This window comes from Octopus sinensis, linkage group LG30 (genome assembly GCF_006345805.1).
Source record: "Octopus sinensis linkage group LG30, ASM634580v1, whole genome shotgun sequence".
NCBI lineage: Eukaryota > Metazoa > Mollusca > Cephalopoda > Octopoda > Octopodidae > Octopus > Octopus sinensis.
Window position 1 is genome coordinate 8,826,386 of NC_043026.1, and position 27,724 is coordinate 8,854,109.

General features: G+C 40.2%; 1 protein-coding gene across 6 annotated transcripts; it reads right to left on the bottom strand.

Moving 5' to 3' along the window:
• LOC115226713 (zinc finger protein 708-like) lies at positions 1–27,601 on the bottom strand. 6 transcript variants are annotated; one of them, XM_036515301.1, is made up of 4 exons: positions 26,718–26,939; positions 24,152–24,682; positions 12,427–12,846; positions 9,735–12,258 (listed from the first exon to the last, which is right to left on the bottom strand). In XM_036515301.1, exons 2-4 carry the CDS (start codon positions 24,324–24,326, stop codon positions 12,017–12,019), a joined length of 837 nt encoding a protein of 278 aa, XP_036371194.1. In that variant the 5' UTR covers positions 24,327–24,682; positions 26,718–26,939; the 3' UTR covers positions 9,735–12,016. The 6 variants fall into 6 exon arrangements, with proteins under 6 accessions (XP_029653593.2, XP_036371194.1, XP_036371193.1 ...); XM_036515300.1 differs by having other exon boundaries at positions 9,735–12,204; positions 12,373–12,846; positions 26,718–26,938; XM_029797733.2 differs by lacking the exons at positions 9,735–12,258; positions 12,427–12,846 and adding an exon at positions 1–249 and having other exon boundaries at positions 23,394–24,682; positions 26,718–26,934.
• Positions 27,602–27,724: the final 123 nt, after the last annotated feature.

Below are 27,724 nucleotides of genomic sequence, written 5' to 3' on the forward strand. Positions count from 1 at the left end.
TTTACCACAAATATCACAGTGAAATGGCTTCTCCCCTGTATGAATACGTTTGTGTGTAGTGAAGAGACTGGCTGAAGAGAATGATTTACTACAGACTCCACAATGATCTGGTTTCTCTCCTGTATAGATATGTCAGTGACTAATTAAGTACTTATAGGAAATGATTCACCACAGATATCAGTCATATGGCTTCTCTCCTATATGGAAACGTTTGTGAGTAGCTAAGCTGTCACTTTGGCAGAATGATTTACCACAGACATCACAGTGACAAGGCTTCTCCCCAGTATGAATACGTTTGTGTACAGTCAAGTTATAATTTCGAGAGAATGATTTACCACAGATGTCACAGTCAAATGGTTTCTGCCCTGTATGAATACATTTGTGTTTAGTTAGGGTAATACTTTTAGAGAAAGACTTGCCACAGATGTTGCAGTGATATGGCTTCTCCCCTGTATGAACACGTATGTGAGTAGTTAAAACACTACTTTGAGAGAATGATTTACCACAGATGTTACAGTGAAATGGCTTCTCTCCTGTATGAACGCGTATGTGAGTAGTTAAGATACTTTGGTCAGAGAATGATGTACCACAGACATCACAGTGATAAGGCTTCTCTCCTGTATGAAGACGTTTGTGTGAAGTCAAGCTACCTTTCTGAAAGAATGATTTACCACAAATGTCACAGTGAAATGGCTTCTCTCCTGTATGAACACGCTTGTGATAATTTAAGGCACTTCGGTTGGAGAATGACATACTACAGACATCACAGGGATATGGCTTCTCCCCTGTATGCAGACGTTTGTGTCTAGTCAAGTTATGTTTTTGAAAGAATGATTTACCACAGATGTCACAGTGAAATGGCTTCTCCACTGTATGAATACGCTTGTGTTTAGTTACATGAAGTTTTTGAGAGAATGATTTACCACAGATGTCGCAGTAAAATGGTTTCTCTACTGTATGAATAAGTTTGTGCTTATTTAAGTAAGCCTTTTGAGAGAAGGACTTTTTACACACATCACAGTCATGTGACAATTTTTGTTTCCCTTTTTCTTCTGGAAAAATCAGTTCCTTTAATTTCCCACTCTTTTCCATTATTTTTCTTCGAAAATCACAATATATATATATATATATATATATATATATATATATATTTTCTTCTTTTCTGCTTCTAGAGTTTTTTTTTGGTTTTTTTTACAAATATTTCATTTACTGTATTTCAGTCCATTGTTACTTTTGTCTCAAAACTCTTTAGTGAATTTATCCAAGAGACACATCTTGTAGACACTCTGGCCAGTGATGTCCAGAAGGTTTACTAATAACACATTTCAGAGTAAATATATCAGAGGAATTCTGCCATAGATTTATAGAAACAATCTTATATATCTGTTCTGTACAATATTTCCATTTTGGTCTTTAAAAGATGATAAATAATGAGAATGTATCTTCAGTTATGCCAATGTCATCTGATATTCTGAAATAATAAAGAAACAACAGTGTAAGATATAGAGGCTACTTAAAAAAATACAGATTCAACATTTCCATAAAGGTAAGTTCTAGAAATAAACATTTACCTGAACAACAGAACTTTTTAATTTATTAAAATTGACATGAGAAAATCTTGTGTGTAGCTAATGTGTTTGTAAACTCCAGCTACACATTCACATTTATATATATATATGTAAAGTTGAAGTTGTCTGTGTATGGCAGGTTTGGTAGCCTTCAACTAACACTATCTCCTCTGAGACCCTGCAGCGCAAGTTGACCAAAATTGAGAGTATGATAGAAGAAGACTTGCTCTTCCTTCCCACCAAAAATTATTTACATCAAAAAGGTGCTTTTTTTCTATGAAACGAAAGATTGCCAAAATCGATATTTTAATCTGCAATCTCAATTACAATCGGGTTGAAAGTTGGGGAAAATTTTCTTGAAAATAAAAAAATGGACCTGCAACCTATTTTCAGTCCTAAACATAATGTAGCAATACCCACAGTATAACAATTGGGGAGGCACATGGCCTAGTGGTTAGAGCAGCGGACTAGCGGTCGACGGATCGCGGGTTCGAATCACAGACCGAACGATGTGTGTGTTTATGAGCGAAAACACCTCGGCTCCGGCAGAAGGTAATGGTGAAACTTCTGCTGACTCTTTCGCCACAACTTTCTCTCACTCTTTCCTCCTGCATATTGCAGCTCACCTGCGACGGACTGGCGTCCAGTCCAGGTGGGGAACCTATACGCCAGGGAAACCGGCCCTTATGAGCAAGGCATGGCTCGGGAAGGAACGAACAACACAGTATAACAATTACGAACACGTTGGGAGAAATAGGAAATTACTCATTTTGCCCCGCTTACTAATTTCGTCCCCTTCCCCATATCAAGTGACAAGCATTCGATCAATTATAATAAAGCATTGGATTCTCAGCATTTCTGTGGTTGGAGTTTATTTGGGAATATTTCCTCAACTAAAACACACAACAAACAAACGCGGAAAAATGATGGAGCGTGTAGGAGGTTGCCGCCATAGCTAGAAATAGCAGCCAAATTACGCACACATCAAAGGACATCTGAGATACGAATTATTAAAAGATTAAATGTTTTTATTGTTTAATACTCACGAAAATGTTTTTACAAAGGATGGTGTTGTCGTTGTTATGAGTGCTTCAGGTGGTTGAGAAATCTATTATAAATGTGTTTGGGAGTGAATTGAGAGAAATTCTGGCACCAGACACGTGTGTCAAGACGTAATGAATGGAGACGGAAGTACGTTTCGTGCGCATGCGTATAAAATACTGGCTTCAAATTTTAGCACAAGGCCAGCAATTTTGGGGGGGGGGGTGAAATATTGGTTTCAAATTTTGGCACTAGGCCAGCAATTTTGGCAGAGGGGTGGTGCGTAATTTGATTCCATGGACCTCAGTTGTCGAATTCCAGAAAAAAAAGGATATTTTCTAATGAAATTTTCAACAAATTCGCTTCAGATGCTGTAGATTACGACTGTGAAAAAGTCGTTTTGTCTTCTGCTATAGCCTCGGGCCGACCAAAGCCTTGCGAGTGGATTTGGTAGACGGAAACTGAAAGAAGCCCGTCGTATATATATGTATATATATATATATATATATATATATATATATATATATATATATATATACTAGCAGTATCGCCCGGCGTTGCTCTGGTTTGTAAGGGAAATAACACACATACACACACACATATATATATACATACATACGACAGGCTTCTTTCAGTTTCCGTCTACTAAATCCACTCACAAGGCATTGGTCAGCCCGGGGCTATAGCAGAAGACACTTGCCCAAGATGCCACGCAGTGGGACTGAACCCAGAACCATGTGGTTGGTTAGCAAGCTACTTACCACACAGCCACACCTGCGCCTATATATATATATGTATATATACGACGGGCTTCTTTCAGTTTCCGTCTACTAAATCCACTCACAAGGCATTGGTCGGCCCGGGGCTATAGTAGACAACACTTGCCCAAGATGCCACGCAGTGGGACTGAACCCGCAACCATGTGGTTGGTTAGCAAGCTACTTACCACACAGCCACTCCTGCGCCTATATATAAAAAAAATACAAATTTTACGGAAAGTGACGATGTTCTTCAAATGTAAACAAATACACATGATGTAAACGGGACTAATATCGAAAGAATACCCTATAGTAGAAGACACTTGCCCAGTGTCATATAGTGGGATTGAACCTAGAACCATGAGGTTGAGAAGCAAATTATTTACCACATAGCCACTCTTGCACCTATGTATATACACCATCATCATCATCGTTTAACGTCCATTTTCCATGCTAGCATGGGTTGGACGGTTCAACTGGGGTCTGGGAAGCCAGAAGGCTGCACCAGGCTCCAGTCTGATCTGGCAGTGTTTCTACGGCTGAATGCCCTTCCTAACGTCAACCACTCCGTGAGTGTAGTGGGTGCTTTTTACGTACCACCGGCACAGATGTCAGACGAGGCTGGCAAACGGCCACGATCGGATGGTGCTTTTTACGTACCACCGGCACAGGTGCCAGACGAGGCTGGCAAACGGCCACGATCGGATGGTGCTTTTTACGTACCACCGGCACAGGTGCCAGACGAGGCTGGCAAACGGCCACGATCGGAGGGTGCTTTTTACGTGCCACCGACACAGGTGCCAGATGAGTCTGGCAAACGGCCACGATCGGATGGTACTTTTTACGTACCACCGGCACAGGTGCCAGACAAGGCTGGCAAATGGCCACGTTCGGATGGTGCTTTTTACGTACCACCGGCACAGGTGCCAGACGAGGCTGGCAAACGGCCACGATCGGATGGTGCTTTTTACGTACCACCGGCACAGGTGCCAGACGAGGCTGGCAAACGGCCACGATCGGATGGTGCTTTTTACGTGCCACCGACACGGAGGCCAGACAAGGCTGGCAAACAGCCACGATCAGTTGGTGCTTTATACGTGCCACCGGCACAGGTGCCAGACGAGGCTGGCAAACGGCCACGATCGGATGGTTCTTTTTACGTACCACCGGCACAGGTGCCAGACGAGGCTGGCAAACAGCCACGATCGGATGGTACTTTTTACGTACCACCGGCACAGGTGCCAGACGAGGCTGGCAAACGGCCACGATCGGATGGTGCTTTTTACGTGCCACCGGCACGGAGGCCAGACAAGGCTGGCAAACAGCCACGATCAGTTGGTGCTTTATACGTGCCACCGGCACAGGTGCCAGACGAGGCTGGCAAACGGCCACGATCGGATGGTTCTTTTTACGTACCACCGGCACAGGTGCCAGACGAGGCTGGCAAACAGCCACGATCGGATGGTACTTTTTACGTACCACCGGCACAGGTGCCAGACGAGGCTGGCAAACGGCCACGATCGGATGGTGCTTTTTACGTGCCACCGGCACGGAGGCCAGACAAGGCTGGCAAACAGCCACGATCAGTTGGTGCTTTATACGTGCCACCGGCACAGGTGCCAGACGAGGCTGGCAAACGGCCACGATCGGATGGTTCTTTTTACGTACCACCGGCACAGGTGCCAGACGAGGCTGGCAAACAGCCACGATCGGATGGTACTTTTTACGTACCACCGGCACAGGTGCCAGACGAGGCTGGCAAACGGCCACGATCGGATGGTGCTTTTTACGTGCCACCGGCACGGAGGCCAGACAGGGCTGGCAAACAGCCACGATCAGATGGTGCTTTATACGTGCCACCGGCACAGGTGCCAGACGAGGCTGGCAAACGGCCACGATCGGATGGTTCTTTTTACGTACTACCAGCACAGATGCCAGATGAGGCTGGCAAACAGCCACGATCGGATGGTGCTTTTTACGTGCCACTGGCACGGAGGCCAATTGGGGCGGTGCTGGCAACGGTCACGTTCGGATGGTTCTCTTATGTGCCACCGGCACTGGTATCACTTTTATTCATTCACTTGTTTGTCATTTTTGACAGTGGTCATGCTGGAGCACCGCCTTTAGTAGAACAAGTCAATTCCAGAATTTATTCTTTGAAAGCTTAGCACTTATTCTATCAGTCTGTTTTGTTAAACCGCTAATACTGTAATTCTTTTGTGTGTGTGTGTCTAGGTGTGAGTATATACAAACAATAGCTTCTTTCAAATTTCATATACCAAATCGACAAGGTTTGGGTCAACCTCAGACTATATAAGAAGACATTTGACCAAGGTGCCATGCAGTGGGACTGACCCCAGAACAATGTATTTGGGAGCAGGGTTTTTACCACACATTTATGCTAATTGGTTTTGACACTTAGTGAACTGGCAGAATCGTTAGCACGCCGGCAAAATGCTTAGCGGTATTTCGTCTGCCGCTAAGTTCCGAGTTCAAATTCCGCTGAGGTTGACTTTGCCTTTCGTCCCTTCGGGGTCGATTAAATAAGTACCAGTTACGCACTGGGGTTGATATAATCAACTTAATCCCTTTGTTTGTCCCTTCTGTGTTTAGCCCCTTGTGGGTAGTAAAGAAATAGGTATTTCGTCAGCCGCTACGTTCTGAGTTCAAATTCCGCCGAGGTCGACTTTGCCTTTCGTCCTTTCAGGGTCAATTAAATAAGTACCAGTTACGCACTGGGGGTCGATATAATCGACTTAATCCGTTTGTCTGTCCTTGTTTGTCCCCTCTGTGTTTAGCCCCTTGTGGGTAGTAAAGAAATAGGTATTTCGTCTGCCGCTTAGTTCTGAGTTCAAATTCTGCCGAGGTCGACTTTGCCTTTTGTGGTCGCTTAAGTAAGTACCAGTTACGCACTGGGGTCGATATAATCGACTTAATCCGTTTGTCTGTCCCCTCTGTATGTAGCCCCTTGTGGGTAGTAAAGAAATAGGTTTTGGCACTTTTGTAACAAAACTCATGGAAAACAAAATTTTGCGATCTGAGAAAAATTGCCTTTATTAAAAAAATATCCCACAGGAAAATTGTCTTAGCTGTGGCGACATAAAACCCTGATTGGGAGGCAGTTACCACACACACTTGAACCACATCTCCTGTGTGAATACATTTATAGTTAGACAGTGTGTCACCTTTTTTCCTTTTCTGTTCTGGCATAGAATGAACTTTGACAAATCCAGCAATTCCCTGATGAACAGCCTGGTTTTTGCCATGGAGAATGCCTGCAGCACTACCACCAATTTAGGAATTTAAAATGGTTATTTTTCTCATGAATTGTCACGTTGATAGTCACACATAGGCGCAGGAGTGGCTGTGTGGTAAGTAGCTTGCTAACCAACCACATGGTTCCAGGTTCAGTCCCACTGCATGGCATCTGGGGCAAGTGTCTTCTGCTATAGCCCCGGGCCAACCAATGCCTTGTGAGTGGATTTGGTAGATGGTAACTGAAAGAAGCCTGTCGTATATGTGTATATATATATATATATATGTGTGTGTGTGTATGCGTTTGTGTCTGTGTTTGTCCCCCTAGCATTGCTTGACAACCGATGCTGGTGTGTTTACATCCCCGTTACTTAGCGGTTCGGCAAAAGAGACTGATAGAATAAGTACTGGGCTTACAAAGAATAAGTCCCGGGGTCGATTTGCTCGACAAAAAGGCGGCGCTCCAGGATGGCCATAGTCAAATGACTGAAACGAGTAAAAGAGTAGAGTACATCTCCCTCAACCTATGTCTTCCACCCACATGTAACAAGAAAACTTTTTACACACCCTACCCCCAACAAACCAATCTACATCTCTTCTTCACATTCCTTCCATACACTATGCCTACCTCTCACTCCCCCAATCCTGTCCTCATGGTGCTGTTCCTCTTTATCATTGCTATCCGGTAGCCCCCTGACCCTATATAATACCCAGCTTGTCATCACTCAACGCCCCCTACACTCTAATCATGCTTCCTTTGCAGTATCCTATTCCTTTATTACCCACAAGGGGCTAAACACAGAGGGGAGACAAACAAGGACAGACAAAGGGATTAAGTCAATTACATCGACCCCAGTGCATAACTGGTACTTATTTAATCGACCCCGAAAGGATGAAAAGCAAAGTCGACCTCAGCGGAATTTGAACTCAGAGCCTAACGTTTCTGCCAGCTCACCACCTTTGCAGTATCCTGTCCCTTATATTATGACGTTTAAACCTCAAGGGTATGCCCTGGCCCTTGCCACCATCTATATCTCTTTCTTCCCTTACTCAACCATCCTCATCTATGCTCTAATCCCCTCCCTAGTGAATACGCCCATCATTTTGCCACTATCTCCATCGTGTTGTCTCCCACCCTCTATCTCCTTCTCCTGCATTTCCCTCAGGCTGGGTAACCATGTATCTCCTTTGTGGCAGCACACCCGTTTCTGTCTTCATTCCACATCTCTCTCTCTCTCTCTCTCTCTCTCTGGCCTGGTAAACTTGTACTTCCTCTACAGCAACGGACAGATCACAACAACAGATGCTGCCCAACACACAGAACCAAACCATGAAGATGCTACAGAATTTCAACTATGATACAACTCCCACTGTTCCAGATAGAGTTCGTTAAAACTTGCCAAACCTGTTACTTCACAATATGTAAGACATTTGCCATGTATTTTTATAAGGGGTTGTAATAAATAATAGTTGCATTGAATTTACCTGGTTCTTCTTGTCATTCTTTTATATAAAGGTAACTCCAGGCACACAAACTAGACCAGCCACAGTTAACTCGCCAGCAAAACTCATAACCAATGCTACAGAATTTCAACTGTGATACAACTTCCACTGTTCCAGATAGAGTTCGTTAAAATTTCTGATGGTTCAACTGGGGTCTGGGAAGCCAGAAGGCTGCACTAGGCCCAGTCTGATCTGACAAAGTTTCTATGGCTGGATGCCCTTCCTAATGCCAACCACTCCGTGAGTGTCATGGGTTGCTTTTTATGTGCCACCGCATGGGGGCCAGGCGAGGCTGGCAACAGCCATGATCGGATGGTGCTTTTTACGTGCAACCTGCACGGAGGACAGACGGGCTGCGCTGGCAGCGGCCACATTCGGATGGTTCCTTTGTCTGTGTATATGTCTATAAACTACTCGTAGTAATACCTGTCATTAATTGGGTAATTGCTTTTATTCTTTCTTGAGAGCCCCATTCAGAGTATTATTATATGTATAGTTTACCCCTCCTGTATGTGTGTATTTTATAAGAGAAAAATGAAATAACTGAAGTAGGAAAAAGACCAGTTTCATACACAGGCTTCTGTTTTATTTATCAAAACACTAATGGCAATTATATACTCTTTACTCTTTTACTTGTTTCAGTCATTGACTTTGAGTAAGTCCTCAACACCACCGTCTTCCTTTCAAGCTCTTTTAACCATTTTTTGGGAGCTGTCAAGTCCCACACAAGAAATTCCTTTGCCATTTCAACACAAAGTTCAATTACAGTTCAAAATGTAAGAAAATAAAACAAGACACAAAAAAAGAAGGGAAGAAATAAAATAAAAAATAACAGTTCAAAAAAGAGTTCTTTTATTTTTTTAAATAAACGAAAGCTTTGAAGAAGAGAGTTCAAATCCAGGCGAAGAAATAAATTAATTTTCGGCTGAAAAGGTTCTCCTGGCCAAATGTACATAGGTTCCTTGGTATGAATCGTCTTTACCCGTAATTGGTAAAAGAAATCCAAACACAATACTGGCTACAGCCAACGGTAACTGTACCAGGTTCTAATCATTCGGGCGAGGATACGTCCCTCCACTGCTTTTTTTTTTTTTAATGAATCCAAAATATTCACACTAAATTCACAAAACAGCAGCCACCGAGAGCAGGCGAAATTTGTTAACAAAAAAGAACAATATAACAAATTACACCCAGCTCAGATAAAACAAAATCACTGGCCTCGACAACCTTCTCTGTTTTTGTCCTTTTTTCTTGTAATTGGCCAGAGCCAAAACACTCACGTCCACCTTGCAAAAACAGTCCTTCCTGCCTTGTACTCCTTGGTAATCCACAGACACTAAGATAATTTTCGCAAAGAAATTAATCTTTGCAGAGGGGCTACGCCTCCTCGAAAACACAATTCTCACTGCAAAGTGAGTCTTTATAGGCGGCCACAGGCAGGCAAATGTCTGGAGCAGACTGGAGTCTATTACTCACCAAAAAATATTAAATACAGGGCAACAAACTCCACTAAGCCCTCAAAAAATACGACAAACGCCTACCTGTAGTCAAGCCTCAAAGTTCAATATTTCACGACGAAAGACGTGACATCAAGCAGCAAGAACTCGCGGGCTGGACATAGACATTAATTAATGATGGTGATGGAACGAAGATGGTGATGGGAGAAGACGAAAGCGCCCGCCGACCCCTGCTTCTCTAAGACAATGTCCTTTTTTCAATAAGTTCAAAAATGTTCAAAATTTTACAAATGTCACAAGAGGCAACGAACCTCTTTTTCAATATGATGCACAGCATCCACAGGTTTCAGTTACCCGGCCGACCAGCGCTCTTGCTTCCTTGAAACACTCACCCGCTTCCAACCAGGCCGCACAAGTAGAAATGTAAAGGTATTCGCGATCCTGCACAGATCATTTTCCAATAGGAGCTCCGCAGCTACCTGCGAAGGCCACTTAGGGTCCTCTGTGCAGGACCGGAGACCCTTCCATTGGCCTCTCCATTTCATTTTCCTTATCTTGTTCTCCATGGTCCCTCCTTTGTGGAAGAGGACCACATAATTGACCTCCGACGGTTCATCCACCTGAGGAGGCTCGGGAGAGGCCGTCTGTGTGTCAAAATCTGCACGGCGGCGTCCCGTTTCTTTTCTTTTTTCCTTGGGCCGCGGGAGGTTTAGGTTCTGGTGTTGCACACAACGGATCCTCTTTTTCTCTCACAGCTTCCGGGTCTTTTGGTGGGTCACCATTGTTTCCCACTTTTCTTTTTCTCGTTGAGGAAGTTATTGCTTCCTCGTTCTGTTTCTCTCCCTCCTTTGAGGAGACAGGAAGAGGCTCCAACATCAACTGCTCTAGCATCCTACTTTGGTCCTTGGGGCAGTTCTTCTTAATGTGGCCGGTCTCCAGGCACAGGTGACACCTGGGGGGGGGGGGGGCGTCCCTCAAGCATCACCGGATACCTGGACACGGCCATCCTCAAGAAATCTGGGAAAACCAGACTTTTGGCTGATTGGGTCCACAGGGTCAACACAGCTTTTGCCCCTTCCCAATCAGCCGCAGGCAACACTTTTACATTCAGCAGCTTGGAACTGCTACCATCCAGACCCCAGCGGATAGAATCCTCTATCCACTCGGGTTCAACGCCGGGTGGTAAGCCGCAGATCCAGGCTCTCAATAATTTTTCTCCCTTGTAATTTGGGAGAAACAACACTTCTTTGCCCTCAAGGGGCTGGCTTGCAAAATCGCAAGCTTCTTTTGGGGAGTCAAACAGCAACCAGACCGTTGCGTATTTCACTCCCCGTGCGATAAATTTAAGGGCTGGCATGTAATCCGCCAGCTCGTTCAGTATGGTGGCCTTCGGGAAGACGGCTGTGGTGTGGAGCGACTTCGAGTAAGTCCTCAACACCACAGCCTCCTCCTCCAGCTCTTTTAAGTACTTTTTGGGAGGTGTCAATTCCCACACCGTAAATTCCTTTGCCATGGTAACACAAAGTTCAATAACAGTTCGAAGTATAAAGATATAAAAATAGACACAAAAAGGAGAATGAAAAATACAACAGAAGGGAAGAAACAAAATTAGAAATAGCAGGTCAAAAAAGTTCTTTTTCAAAAAATAAATGAGAGCTCGAAGAAGAGAGTTCAAATCCAGACAAAGGAATTAAATTTTTTCTTTTTTCTCTTTTCTCTTTTTTAGGCCAAAAAAGGTACTCCAGGCCAAATGTCCAGCTGGTAAAACACCTTGCAAAAAGAATCCATGGTACTCCGTGGTAAATCCGGTGGAAAACACAAAGACAATTTCAAAACACATTAATTTTTGCGGAGGGGCTACGCCTCCTCGCAAACACAATTCTCACTGCAAAGTGAGTCTGTAAAGGCGGCCACAGGCAGGAAAATGTCTGGAGCAGACTGGAGTCTATTACTCACCAAAATATATTAAATACAGGGCAACAAACTTCACTAAGCCCTCAAAAAATACGACAAACGCCTACCTGTAGTCGAGCCTCAAAGTTCAATATTTCACAACGAAAGATGTGACATCAAGCACCAAGAACTCTCCGCCAAAAACAAACACGTCCGTCTCCGACAAAGATAACCAAGCTACTTACCACACAACTACTCCTGTTTACTCAATTTGAAAACTCTTTGTATTGTCTTTTGTCTCTTGTGTCTGTGTGTGTGCGCCTAAGTTCATATATGAGTAGTGTCCATTTAATATCACGCAAAAATTGATAAAAATTTGAGAATTAAAATTAAATATCTTTTTTCTAATTGATAGAATTTTACTAAACCTTTGGATGGCAAATTGAAAATAATGTGAATAAATAAACATCACATTCGACAGAATAACCTGCATGGTAAAGAGTTTCAGTAACCCCTTAGAGATTATGATTTAGTTTAAATATCAGTGGGATTGCTTCTTCCCCTTATGAACACATTTGTGAGAAGTTAAGCTGCTATGTTGAGTGAATGACCTACCACAGATATCACAAGGAAATAGCTTCTCTCCTGTATGGATACGTTTATGGGTCATTAGGTTACTACTGGTAGAGAAAGATTTATTACAGACATCACAAGAATATGGTGTCTCTCCTGTATGAATACGTTTATGAGTAGTTAGGTGGCCACTTTGAGAGAATGATTTACCACAGATTTCACAGTGAAATGGTGTCTCTCCTGTATGAATACGTTTGTGTAAAGTCAAATAAATTTCTTCAGTGAATAATTTACCACAGATATCACAAGAATATGGTGTTTCTCCTGTATGAATACGTCTGTGTCCAGTTAAGTTAGAACTCACGGTGAATGATTTACCACAGATATCACAATGATAGTGTGACTCTCCTGTATGAATACGTTTATGATAAGTTAGAGCACTTTTACCAGGAAATAATTTACCACAGATATTACAGGAATATGGCTTCTTTCCTGTATGAATAGGTTTGTGATTAGTTAAAGCACTTCTTTGAGAGAATGATTTACCACAAATATCACACTGAAATGACTTCTCTCCTATATGAAGACGTTTATGATAAGTTAGAGCACTTTTACCAGGAAATAATTTACCACAGATATTACAGGAATATGGCTTCTTTCCTGTATGAATAGGTTTGTGTTTAGTTAAAGCACTTCTTTGAGAGAATGATTTACCACAGGTTTCACAGTGAAATGGCTTCTCTCCAGTATGAACACGTATGTGAGAATTTAAATGATTTCGGTCAGAGAATGATTTACCACAGATTTCACAGTGAAATAGCTTCTCTCCTGTATGAATACGTTTGTGCTTATTTAAGTTACCTTTACTTGAGAAAGACTTTTTACACACATCACAGTCATGTGACAATTTTTGTCTCTCTTTTTTGCTATCTTCTGGTAAAATCTGTTCCTTCACTTTCTCACTCTTTTCCATTATTTTTCCTTCAACTTCACCATATACCTTCTTTTTTTATTCTTTTTGCTTCTGTAGTCTTTTGTTTACAAATATTTCAACTGTTGTATTTCTGGCCACTGTTACCTTTGTCACAAAACAACTAAATTTATCCACATTCAATCTGCAAACAGGCTCATCTTGTAGACACTCCAGCCAGTGATGTCCAGAAGGTTTGCTAATAACACAATTCAGAGTAAATATATCAGAGGAATTCCACCAAAGATTTATAGAAACAATCTTATATATATGTTCTGTACAATATTTTCATTTTGGTCTTTAAAAGATGATAAATAATGAGAATGTATCTTCAGTTATGCCAATGTCATCTGATATTCTGAAACAATAAAGAAACAACAATGTAAGATATAGAGGCTACTTAAAAAAATACAGATTCAACATTTCCATAAAGATAAACTCTAGAAACAAACATTTAACTGAACAACAGAACTTTCTAATTTATTAATATTGACATCACAAAATCCTGTTTGAAGCTAACATATTTCTAAACTCCCGCTCCACATTCATAAATACACACACACACTTTTTTACTGGTTTCAGTTGTTTTCACTGTGGTCATGCTGGAGCACCAACTTTAAAGGCTTCAGTCAATAGAATCAATGCTAGGACTTATTTTTTGAGCTTAGCACTTATTCTATCAGCCACTTTTGCCAAACCACAGGTTTATGGGGACATAAACACACCAACACTGTTTGTCAAGTGTTGAATAGGTGGGAGGACAACACACCCACCCACACACAAATATATTGGGCTTCCTTCAGCTTCCATCTCCCAAATCCATTCACAAGGCCAGAGGATATTGTAGAAAATGTATGTCTGTGACTAGTTACCTAACAGCTCACAATTTCTTCTCTTTAACTCCATAAAGGGAAAAAATTACTGGAAATAGTCATTACTCATTTTGCCCCATGAGGAGATTTCACGAATGATTACAAAATGTTTATCAGCTAAGCAAATGGCCTTCCCTGAATGCATTGAAATCATTATAACAGAATCACTATTTCAGGAAATTATCATTGTTCTCTTTGAGTGTGTAGAAAGAGAAATTTGGCAGAGGCAAGAAAAGGTGAAATTGTCTCTTCAAATTATCCAGAATTACATTTGAAAACAAAGACTCAAACATCAATATCTATCCTTCGACATCTTAAAGATCAGAAATGCAAAAAGCTATTTAAGTATCGAATTCAAATGAAAGAGAATCAGAGAAAAATTGCAAATGATGTGAAATTAATGAATATCGAATAAATGGGGGGAAAAAAATCAACATAAAATATCATCAACAGTTTCTTCAAGATCTCTTCGTGGTTAGGGCAGCAGACTCGCGGTCGTAGGATTGCGGTTTCGATTCCCAGACCGGGCGTTGTGAGTGTTTATTGAGCGAAAACACCAAAAAGCTCCACGAGGCCCCGGCAGGGGATGGTGGTGATCCCTGCTGTACTCTTTCACCACAACTTTCTCTCACTCTTACTTCCTGTTCTGTTGTACCTGTATTTCAAAGGGCCGGCCTTGTCACTCTGTGTCACGCTGAATGTCCCCGAGAACTACGTTAAGGGTACACGTGTTTGTGGAGTGCTCATCGTCGTAACCGACGGAGTGCTTCCATCCACTAACAAGAGATTATTGAAAGTAGTCATTACTCATTTTGCCCCATCTTAGTCATGATTTTGATAATTGAAAATTACCAAATTAGACACTAAACGGGGGGTAAAAATTGATCTGGAATCTAAGAGAGAGAAGAATATTGATGGTTAAACACCGAACATCATCCAGATAATTTATTAGTAACCTCGATTATTATCGGATTGAGAGTTGAGGGAAAATTTCTTGATAATAAAAAGGACCTGCAACTCCAACAACTATAAGGACAAATTCCCAGTCCTAAATATATATTTCTTTACTCACCACAAGGGGCTACACACTGAGGGGACAAACAAGGCCAGAAAAACGGATTAAGTCGATTATATCGACTCCGAAAGGATGAAAGGCAAAGTCGGCCTCGGCGGAATCTGAACTCAGAACGTAACGGCAGACGAAATATCTATTTTTTTACTGCCCACAAGGGGCTAAACACAGAGGGGAGAAACAAGGACAGACATAGGTATTAAGTCGATTACATCGACCCCAGTGCGTAACTGGTACTTTATTTATCGACCCCGAAAGGATGAGAGGCAAAGTCGACCCCGGCGGAATTTGAACTCAGAACGTAACGGCAGACGAAATATGTCCACGCATTTCTGCCAGCTCGCCGCCATCCCCAGTCCTAAAATATAATGTAGCAATACTCACAAAAATCATAAATCCAAACAAATTAGGAGAAACGGGAAAATACTCATTTTGCCCCGCTTACTAATTATGTCCCTTACCTTATATCAAGAAACAAGGGTTCGATAAATTATAATAAAGCATTGGATTCTCAGCATTTCTGTGGTTGGAGTTTATTTTAAGAACATTTCTCCACCTAAAACACACAACAAACAAACTTAAAGAAGAAACGATGGAGCGTGTAGGAGGTTGCCGCCATAGCTAGAAATAGCAGCCAAATGTGGAACAGATCAAAGGACATCTGAGACACCAAAGTATTAAAAGATTAAATGTTTTCGTTGTTTAATACTTACGAAAATGTCTTTATAAAGGATGGTGTTGTTGTTAGATGTGCGTCAGGTGGTTGAGAAATCTATTACAAATGTGTTTCGGAGTTAATTGAGAGAAATTCTGGCACCAGACATCAAATGTTTGTCGTAACGTAATGAATGGGGGCGTACGTACGTTTCGTGCGCATGCGTATGAAATATTGGTTTCAAATTTTGGCACAACGCCAGCAATATCGGCGGAGGTGTTGGGGGGGGGCCTAAGTCGCTTACCTTGACCTCAGTAGACAACTAGTATTTATTTTATTGTGTCCCGCCCCAGCAAAGATATTAAAGGCAAAGTCGACCTCGTCGTAATTTACGCATATATACATAAATATCGATGTAGGCACAACACGTGCACCCCACCGATGTCTGGGTGTTTTTTTTTTAGGGGGGGGGGGTCCCAAAAATGTTTTCGGATTCTGATATCATCGATATAGAATACGATTTTGGCAAACTATCGCGTTTTCGTAGAACACCTATTTACTGTATCTGTAGAAAAAACGGCCGTTGAAGAAAATATCTTACAAATATCTTACAAATATCTTACAAACTACAGAATTTTCTCAATAAAGCCAAAAGGAAAAGGTGTTTTATGTAACACATTCTACCAGTATACGAAGTTTAAAATTTTTTAGTTACCTAGAAATTATGTTAAAAACTGCCGTTCAAACAGAAAAGATCCCCAATCTTTTTCTTAAACGAGGGACATATTCATACGGCACAGAATGTTTTTTTTACCTCAATAGACGTGAGTGATTGGTTGAAATTGCCGAAATGCTTGAAATTAAAGACGAAATATCTTACAAACTACAGAATTTTCTCAATAAAGCCAAGAGGAAAAGATGTTTTATGTAACACATTCTACCAGTATACGAAGTTTAAAACTTTTTAGTTACCTAGAAATTATGTTAAAAACTGCCGTTCAAACAGAAAAGATCCCCAATCTGTTTCTTAAACAAGGGACATATTCATACGGCACAGAATGTTTTTTTACCTCAATAGACGTGAGTGATTGGTTGAAATTGCCGAAATGCTTGAAATTAAAGACGAAATATCTTACAAACTACAGAATTTTCTCAATAAAGCCAACAGGAAAAGATGTTTTATGTAACACATTCTACCAGTATACGAAGTTTAAAACTTTTTAGTTACCTAGAAATTATGTTAAAAACTGCCGTTCAAACAGAAAAGATCCATTAAACTTTGCCTTTCACCTTTTTCTGCTAGGGTTCAATAAAATAAATACCAGTTGACTACTCGGGTCCATGAAATCGACTGACACTTGACCCTCCCCGAAATTTCTGGTTTTCTACCAAAATCTTTAAAAAACAAAAGAAAAAAAGAAGAAAAACCAGTATTTCATACGCATGCGCACTAAGCGTATTTCCGCCTAAATTCCTTCATTTTAACAAACTTGATTTCAGTCGGAATTTCTCTCAATTCACTCCCAAACACATTTATAATACATTTCTCAACCACCTGACGCACTTCTAACAACAACACCATCCTTTTTAAAACCATTTCCGTAAGTATTAAACTATTTAATTTCTAAATACTTCGTGTCTCAGATGTCCTTTGATTTGTGCGACATTTGGCTGCTATTTCTAGCTATGGAGGCTACCTTCTACACTTTCCATCATTTTCCCACGTTTCTTGTGTTTTCACTGTGGATAAATGCCAGAAACGGCCTCAGACTCACCGATATCTTAAATCGTAAACAGAAGCAACCAGGGGCGAAGAATAGGGTTGAAAAAAAATCATAAATGTGTTTATGAAGAGAAAAACTTCAAAAGATGGGAAAGTGAAACGAGGAGGGTTGTCTTAGGATGTGCTAGAAACAACAGCCAAATCTCCCTTAAATCACACTTTTTCCTTTGAAAATATTTACAATATTTTATTTTTTTGTTACCGAAAAGGTTTCTCCCATCGTTTTTAAGGGCAAAAATATGTTTGTTTTTTTTTTTTCAAGTGAAAAGTGAAGGGGCTGGTGGTAAATATATATATATACACACACACACACATATGAATGTTGTGCAGTAAGAATGTGTAACTGGAATTTAGAAATATGTTAACTTCACACAAGATTTTCTGATGTAAATTTTAATAAATTAAAAAAGTTCTGTTGTTCAGGTAAATGTTTATTTCTAGAGTTTATCTTTATGGAAACGTTGAATCTGTATTTTTTTCAGTAGCCTCTATATCTTACACTGTTGTTTCTTTATTATTTCAGAATATCAGATGACATTGGCATAACTGAAGATACATTCTCATTATTTATCATCTTTTAAAGACCAAAATGAAAATATTGTACAGAACAGATATATAAGATTGTTTCTACAAATCTGTGGTGGAATTCCTCTGATATATTTACTCTGAAATGTGTTATTAGCAAATCTTCTGGACATCACTGGCTGGAGTGTCTACAAGATGTGTCTCTTTGCAAATTAAACTTGGGTAAATTTACTAACGAGTTTTGGGACAAAGGTAACAGTGGACAGAAATACAGCAGTCGAAATACTTGCAAACAAAAGACTATAGAAGTACAAAGAAGAAAACATATATATATATATATATATATATATATATATATATATATATATATTGTGAGAAACTAAAGGATCTGACTTTTCCAGAAGAAAAAGGGAAACAAAAATTGTCACATGACTGTGATGTGTGTAAAAAGTCCTTCTCTGAAAAGGGTAACTTGTATAAGCACAAACGTATTCATACGGTAGAGAAGCCATTTCATTGTGACAACTGTGGTAAATCATTCTCTCAAAAGGGTCGCTTGAATATGCACAAGCGTATTCATACAGGGGAGAAACCATTTCACTGTGACACCTGTGGTAAATCATTCTCTCAAAATAATAACTTGACTAAACACAAACGTATTCATACTGGAGAGAAGCCTTATCGTTGTGATGTCTGTGGTAAATCATTCTCTGACCGAAGTGATTTAAATTCTCACAAGCGTATTCATACAGGAGAGACACCGTATTCTTGTGATATCTGTGGTAAATCATTCACTCAAAGTGGGAACTTAGCTAAACACAAACGTTTCCATACAGGAGAGAAGCTATATCAGTGCAACATCTGTGGCAAATCTTTCTCTGCCAGTAGGAACCTAACTACTCATAAACGTATTCATACAGGAGAGAAGCCATATCAGTGCAACATCTGTGGCAAATCTTTCTCTTCCTGTAGTAACATAACTAAACACAGACGTATTCATACAGGAGAGACACCACATTCTTGTGACATCTGTGGTACATCATTCTCTCAAAGTGGGAGTTTAAATGCTCACAAACGTATTCATACAGGAGAGAAGCTGTATTACTGCGACATCTGTGGCAAATCTTTCTCTCTTAGTAGTAACCTAACTACACATAAGCGTATTCATACAGGAGAGAAGCCCTATCACTGTGATGTCTGTGGTACATCATTCTCTCAAAGTGGGAACTTAACTGCTCACAAACGTATTCATACAGGAGAGAAGCTGTATCAGTGCGACATCTGTGGCAAATCTTTCTCTCTTAGTACGAACCTAACTAGACATAAGCGTATTCATACAGGAGAGAAGCCCTATCACTGTGATGTCTGTGGTACATCATTCTCTGTCCAAAGTGTTTTAAAATCTCACAAACATGATCATAGAGGAGAGAAGCCATTTCACTGTGATGTCTGTGGTAAATCATTCTTTCAAAAAGGTAACTTGACTACACACAAACGTATTCATACAGGGGAGAGACCATATTCTTGTGATATCTGTGGTAAATCATTCTCTGAAAGTGGCAGCCTAACTACTCATAAACGTATTCATACAGGAGAGACACCATATCACTGTGATATCTGTGGTAAATCATTCTCTGACCAAAGTGCTTCCATTTCTCACAAACGTATTCATACAGGAGAGACACCATATTCTTGTGATATCTGTGGTAGGTCATTCACTCAACATGGCAGCTTAACTTCTCACAAACGTATCCATACAGGAGAGAAGCCATATCCTTGTGATATCTGTGGAAGGTCATTCACTCAACGTGGCAACTTAACTTCTCACAAACGTGTTCATCAGGGGAAGAAGCAATCCCACTGATATTTGTGCTAAATCATAATCTGTAAGGGGTGACTGAACCCTTTACCATGCAGATTATTCTGTCGAATGTGAGGGTTATTTATTCACATAATTTTCAATTTGTCCTGCATTAACCCACAGCTTTCAAATTTTGATGATATGATTGTGTATTTTCACAATGACATTGTAGGGTAGGTGTAAGAAGCCAACTCTGACTACTTTGATCATAAAATAGGCAGAATATTTGGGCCAGATATGGCTGGTTTAAATTCTAAAGAGTGGACAGTAGATGTACCAACACTTCTTACTTCTCACAAGGACCATAAGGGGCCATTATTGACTGCCATTGAAAATATTTCATCATCATCATTTAACGTCCGTTTTCCATGCTAGCATGGGTTGGACGGTTCAACTGGGGTCTGGGAAGCCCGAAGGCTGCACCAGGTTGTCTGATCTGGCAGTGTTTCTACAGCTGGATGCCCTTCCTAATGCCAACCACTCCATGAGTGTAGTGGGTGCTTTTTACGTGCCACCTGCACAGGTGCCAGACGAGGCTGGCAAATGGCCACGATCGGATATTTTAAATACAGTCCTGCCCTGTCTCACTGTAGCATTGCTCTCCGCTAGTCCTGACCTGTATGTTCCACCCCCATTCCCTGTCTTACTGTATTATTGCTACTGGCTTGCCCTCAACCTATGTCTTCCACCCACATGTAACAAGAAAACTTTTTACACACCCTGCCCCCAACAAACCAATCTACATCTCTTCTTCACATTCCTTCCATACACTATGCCTACCTCTCACTCCCCCAATCCTGTCCTCATGGTGCTGTTCCTCTGTATCATTGCTATCCGGTAGCCCCCTGACCCTATATAATACCCAGGTTGTCATCACTCAACACACCCTACACTCTAATCATGCTTCCTTTGCAGTATCCTATTCCTTTACTCCCCACAAGGGGCTAAACACAGAGGGGACAAACGGATTAAGTCGATTACATCGACCCCAGTGCATAACTGGTACTTATTTAATGGACCTCGGCGGAATTTGAACTCAGAGCCCAACGGCAGGCGAAATACCGCCTTTGCAGTATCCTGTCCCTTATATTATGACGTTTAAACCCCAAGGTTGTGCCCTGGCACTTGCCACCATCTATATCTCTTTCTTCCTTTACTCAAGGATCCCCATTTATGTTCTGATCCCCTCCCTAGTGAATACGCCCATCATTTAGCCACTATATCCATCGTGTTGTCTCCCACCCTCTATCACCTTCTCCTGCTTTTCCCTCGGGCTGGGTAACCATGTATCTCCTTTGTGGCGGCACACCCGTTTCTGTCTTCATCCTGATCTCTCTCTCTGGCCTGGTAAACTTGTACTTCCTCTACAGCAACGGACAGATCTCAACAACAGATGCTGCCCAACAAACAGAACCAAGCCATGAAGATGCTACAGAATTTCAACTGTGATACAACTCCCACTGTTCCAGATAGAGTTTGTTAAAACTTGCCAAACCTGTTACTTCACAATTTGTAAGAAATTTGCCATGTATTTTTATAAAGAGTTGTAATAAATAATAGTTGCCTTCAATTTACCTGGTTCTTCTTGTCATTCTTTTATATAAAGGTAACTCCAGGCACACAAACTAGACCAGCCACAGTTAACTCGCCAGCAAAACTCATAACCAATGCTACAGAATTTCAACTGTGATACAACTTCCACTATTCCAGATCGAGTTTGTTAAAATTTCTGACGGTTCAACTGGGGTCTGGGAAACCAGAAGGCTGCACTAGGCCCAGTCTGATCTGACAAAGTTTCTACAGCTGGATGCCCTTCCTAATGCCAACCACTCCGTTAGTGTAGTGGTTGCTTTCACGTGCCACTGGCACGGAGGCCAAACGATGCTGGCAACAGCTACAATCGGATGGTGCTTTTTACGTGCAACCTGCACGGAGGACAGACGGGCTGCGCTGGCAGCGGCCACGTTCAGATGGTTCCTTTGTGTGTGTATATGTATATATACTACTCGTAGTAATACCTGTCATTAATTGGGTAATTGCTTTTATTCTTTCTTGAGAGCCCCATTCAAAGTATTATTATATGTATAGTTTACCCCTCCTGTATGTGTGTATTTTATAAGAGAAAAATGAAATAACTGAAGTAGGAAAAAGACCAGTTTCATACACAGGCTTCTGTTTTATTTATCAAAACACTAATGGCAATTATATACTCCTTACTCTTTTACTTGTTTCAGTCATTGACTTTGAGTAAGTCCTCAACACCACCGTCTTCCTTTCAAGCTCTTTTAACCATTTTTTGGGAGCTGTCAAGTCCCACACAAGAAATTCCTTTGCCATTTCAACACAAAGTTCAATTACAGTTCAAAATGTAAGAAAATAAAACAAGACACAAAAAAAGAAGGGAAGAAATAAAATAAAAAATAACAGTTCAAAAAAGAGTTCTTTTATTTTTTTAAATAAACGAAAGCTTTGAAGAAGAGAGTTCAAATCCAGGCAAAGAAATAAATTAATTTTCGGCCGAAAAGGTACTCCTGGCCAAATGTACATAGGTTCCTTGGTATGAATCGTCTTTACCGTAATTGGTAAAAGAAATCCAAACACAATACTGGCTACAGCCAACGGTAACTGTACCAGGTTCTAATCATTCGGGCGAGGATACGTCCCTCCACTGCTTTTTTTTTTTTTAATGAATCCAAAATATTCCCACTAAATTCACAAAACAGCAGCAGGCGAAATTTGTTAACAAAAAATAACAATATAACAAATTACACCCAGCTCAGATAAAACAAAATCACTGGCCTCGACAACCTTCTCTGTTTTTGTTCTTTTTTCTTGTAATTGTCCAGAGCCAAAACACTCACGTCCACCTTGCAAAAACAGTCCTTCCTGCCTTGTACTCCTTGGTAATCCACAGACACGAAGATAATTTTCGCAAAGAAATTAATTTTTGCGGAGGGGCTATGCCTCCTCGAAAACACAATTCTCACTGCAAAGTGAGTCTTTATAGGCGGCCACAGGCAGGCAAATGTCTGGAGCAGATTGGAGTCTATTACTCACCAAAAAATATTAAATACAGGGCAACAAACTCCACTAAACCCTCAAAATATACGACAAACGCCTACCTGTAGTCGAGCCTCAAAGTTCAATATTTCACGACGAAAGACGTGACATCAAGCAGCAAGAACTCTCTGCCAAAAACAAACACATCTGTCTCCGACAAAGGTAAGCAAGCTACTTACCACACAACTACTCCTGTTTACTCAATTTGAAAACTCTTTGTATTGTCTTTTGTCTCCTGTGTCTGTGTGTGTGCGCCTAAGTTCATATATGAGTAGTGTCCCTTTAATATCACGCAAAAATTGATAAAAATTTGAGAATTAAAATTAAATATCTTTTTTCTAATTGATAGAATTTTACTAAACCTTTGGATGGCAAATTGAAAATAATGTGAATATATAAACATCGCATTCGACAGAATAACGTACATGGTAAAGGGTTTCAGTAACCCCTTAGAGATTATGATTTAGTTTAAATATTAGTGGGATTGCTTCTTCCCCTTATGAACACATTTGTGAGAAGTTAAGCTGCTATGTTGAGTAAATGACCTTCCACAGATATCACAAGAATATGGTGTCTCTCCTGTATGAATACGTTTATGGGTCATTAGGTTACTACTGGTAGAGAAAGATTTATTACAGACATCACAAGAATATGGTGTCTCTCCTGTATGAATACGTTTATGTTTAGCTAAGTTGCCACTTTGAGAGAATGATTTACCACAGATTTCACAGTGAAATAGTGTCTCTCCTGTATGAATACGTTTGTGTAAAGTCAAATAAATATTTTGAGAGAATAATTTACCACAGATATCACAAGAATATGGTGTTTCTCCTGTATGAATACGTCTGTGTCCAGTTAAGTTAGAACTCATGGTGAATGATTTACCACAGATATCACAAGGATATGGTGACTCTCCTGTATGAATACGTTTATGATAAGTTAGAGCACTTTTACCAGGAAATAATTTACCACAGATATTACAGGAATATGGCTTCTTTCCTGTATGAATACGCTTGTGATTAGTTAAAGCACTTCTATGAGAGAATGATTTACCACAGATGTCACATTGAAATGGCTTCTCTCCTGTATGACAATGCTGGTGATTATTTAAAACACTTTGGTCAGAGAATCTTGTACCACAGACACTACAATGATATGGTGACTCTCCTGTATGAATACGTTTATGTTGAGTTAGAGCACTGTTATCAGAAAATAATTTGCCACAGATATTACAGGAATATGGCTTCTCTCCTGTATGAATACGTTTATGTTTAGCTAAGCTGCCACTTTGAGAGAATGATTTACCACAGATTTCACAGTGAAATGGCTTCTCTCCTGTATGAATACGTTTGTGACTATTTAAGTTACATTTACTTGAGAAAGACTTTTTACACACATCACAGTCATGTGACAATTTTTGTCTCTCTTTTTTGCTAACTTCTGGTAAAATCTGTTCCTTCACTTTCTCACTCTTTTCCATTATTTTTCCTTCAACTTCACAATATACCTTCTTTTTTTATTCTTTTTGCTTCTATAGTCTTTTGTTTACAAATATTTCAACTGTTGTATTTCTGGCCACTGTTACCTTTGTCACAAAACAACTAAATTTATCCACATTCAATCTGCAAACAGGCTCATCTTGTAGACACTCCAGCCAGTGATGTCCAGAAGGTTTGCTAATAACACATTTCAGAGTAAATATATCAGAGGAATTCCACCACAGATTTATAGAAACAATCTTATATATCTGTTCTGTACAATATTTCCATTTTGGTCTTTAAAAAGCTGATAAATAATGAGAATGTATCTTCAGTTATGCCAATGTCATCTGATATTCTGAAATAATAAAGAAACAACAGTGTAAGATATGGAGGCTACTTAAAAAAATACAGATTCAACATTTCCATAAAGATAAACTCTAGAAATAAACATTTAACTGAACAACAGAACTTTCTAATTTATTAATATTTACATCACAAAATCCTGTTTGAAGCTAAAATATTTCTAAACTCCAGCTCCACATTCATAAAAACACACACATACACTTTTTTACTGGTTTCAGTTGTTTTGACTGTGGTCATGCTGGAGCACCAACTTTAAAGGCTTCAGTCAATAGAATCAATGCTAGGACTTATTTTTTGAGCTTAGCACTTATTCTATCAGCCACTTTTGCCAAACCACAGGTTTATGGGGACATAAACACACCAACACTGTTTGTCAAGTGTTGAAGGGGTGGGAGGACAACACACCCACATATATATTGGGCTTCCTTCAGTTTCCATCTCCCAAATCCATTCACAAGGCCAGAGGATATTGTAGAAAATGTATGTCTGTGACTAGTTACCTAACAGCTCACAATTTCTTCTCTTTAATTCCATAAAGGGAAAAAATTACTGGAAATAGTCATTACTCATTTTGCCCCATGAGGAGATTCCACGAATGATTACAAAAAGTTTATCAGCCAAGCAAATGGCCTTCCCTGAATGCATTGAAAACATTATAACAGAATCACTCTTTCAGGAAATTATCATTGTTCTCTTTGAGTGTGTAGAAAGAGAAATTTGGCAGAGGCAAGAAAAGGTGAAATTGTCTCTTCAAATTATCCAGAATTACATTTGAAAACAAAGACTCAAACATCAATATCTATCCTTCGACATCTTAAAGATCAGAAATGCAAAAAGCTATTTAAGTATCGAATTCAAATGAAAGAGAATCAGAGAAAAATTGCAAATGATGTGAAATTAATGAATATCGAATAAATGGGGGGAAAAAATCAACATAAAATATCATCAACAGTTTCTTCAAGATCTCTTCGTGGTTAGGGCAGCGGACTCGCGGTCGTAGGATTGCGGTTTCGATTCCCAGACCGGGCGTTGTGAGTGTTTATTGAGCGAAAACACCAAAAAGCTCCACGAGGCCCCGGCAGGGGATGGTGGTGATCCCTGCTGTACTCTTTCACCACAACTTTCTCTCACTCTTACTTCCTGTTTCTGTTGTACCTGTATTTCAAAGGGCCGGCCTTGTCACTCTGTGTCACGCTGAATGTCCCCGAGAACTACGTTAAGGGTACACGTGTTTGTGGAGTGCTCATCGTCGTAACCGACGGAGTGCTTCCATCCACTAACAAGAGATTATTGAAAGTAGTCATTACTCATTTTGCCCCATCTTAGTCATAATTTTTGATAATTGAAAATTACCAAATTAGACACTAAACGGGGGTTAAAAATTGATCTGGAATCTAAGAGAGAGAAGAATATTGATGGTTAAACACCGAACATCATCCAGATAATTTATTAGTAACCTCGATTATTATCGGATTGAGAGTTGAGGGAAAATTTCTTGATATTAAAAAGGACCTGCAACTCCAACAACTATAAGGACAAATTCCCAGTCCTAAATATATATTTCTTTACTCACCACAAGGGGCTACACACTGAGGGGACAAACAAGGCCAGAAAAACGGATTAAGTCGATTATATCGACCCCGAAAGGATGAAAGGCAAAGTCGACCCCGGCGGAATTTGAACTCAGAACGTAACGGCAGACGAAATATCTATTTTTTTACTGCCCACAAGGGGCTAAACACAGAGGGAAGAAACAAGGACAGACATAGGTATTAAGTCGATTACATCGACCCCAGTGCGTAACTGGTACTTTATTTATCGACCCCGCCGGAATTTAAACTCAGAACGTAACGGCAGACGAAATACGTCCACGCATTTCGCCCGGGGTGTTAACCCTTCTGCCAGCTCGCCGCCATCCCCAGTCCTAAAATATAATGTAGCAATACTCACAAAAATCATAAATCCAAACAAATTAGGAGAAACGGGAAAATACTCATTTTGCCCCGCTTACTAATTATGTCCCTTACCTTATATCAAGAAACAAGGGTTCGATAAATTATAATAAAGCATTGGATTCTCAGCATTTCTGTGGTTGGAGTTTATTTTAAGAACATTTCTCCACCTAAAACACACAACAAACAAACTTAAAGAAGAAACGATGGAGCGTGTAGGAGGTTGCCGCCATAGCTAGAAATAGCAGCCAAATGTGGAACAGATCAAAGGACATCTGAGACACCAAAGTATTAAAAGATTAAATGTTTTCGTTGTTTAATACTTACGGAAATGTCTTTATAAAGGATGGTGTTGTTGTTGTTATGAGTGCTTCAGGTGGTTGAGAAATCTATTACAAATGTGTTTAGGAGTGAATTGAGAGAAATTCTGGCACCAGACATCAAATGTTTGTCGTAACGTAATGAATGGGGGCGTACGTACGTTTCGTGCGCATGCGTATGAAATATTGGTTTCAAATTTTGACACAACGCCAGCAATATCGGCGGAGGTGTTGGGGGGGGGGGCCTAAGTCGCTTACCTTGACCTCAGTAGACAACTAGTATTTATTTTATTGTGTCCCGCCCCAGCAAAGATATTAAAGGCAAAGTCGACCTCGTCGTAATTTACGCATATATACATAAATATCGATGTAGGCACAACACGTGCACCCCACCGATGTCTGGGGTTTTTTTTTTGGGGGGGGGGTCCAAAAAATGTTTTCGGATTCTGATATCATCGATATAGAATACGATTTTGCCAAAATATCGCGTTTTCGTAGAACACCTATTTACTGTATCTGTAGAAAAAACGGCCGTTGAAGAAAATATCTTACAAATATCTTACAAACATGTTACAAACTACAGAATTTTCTCAATAAAGCCAACAGGAAAAGATGTTTTATGTAACACATTCTACCAGTATACGAAGTTTAAAACTTTTTAGTTACCTAGAAATTATGTTAAAAACTGCCGTTCAAACAGAAAAGATCCCCAATCTGTTTCTTAAACAAGGGACATATTCATACGGCACAGAATGTTTTTTT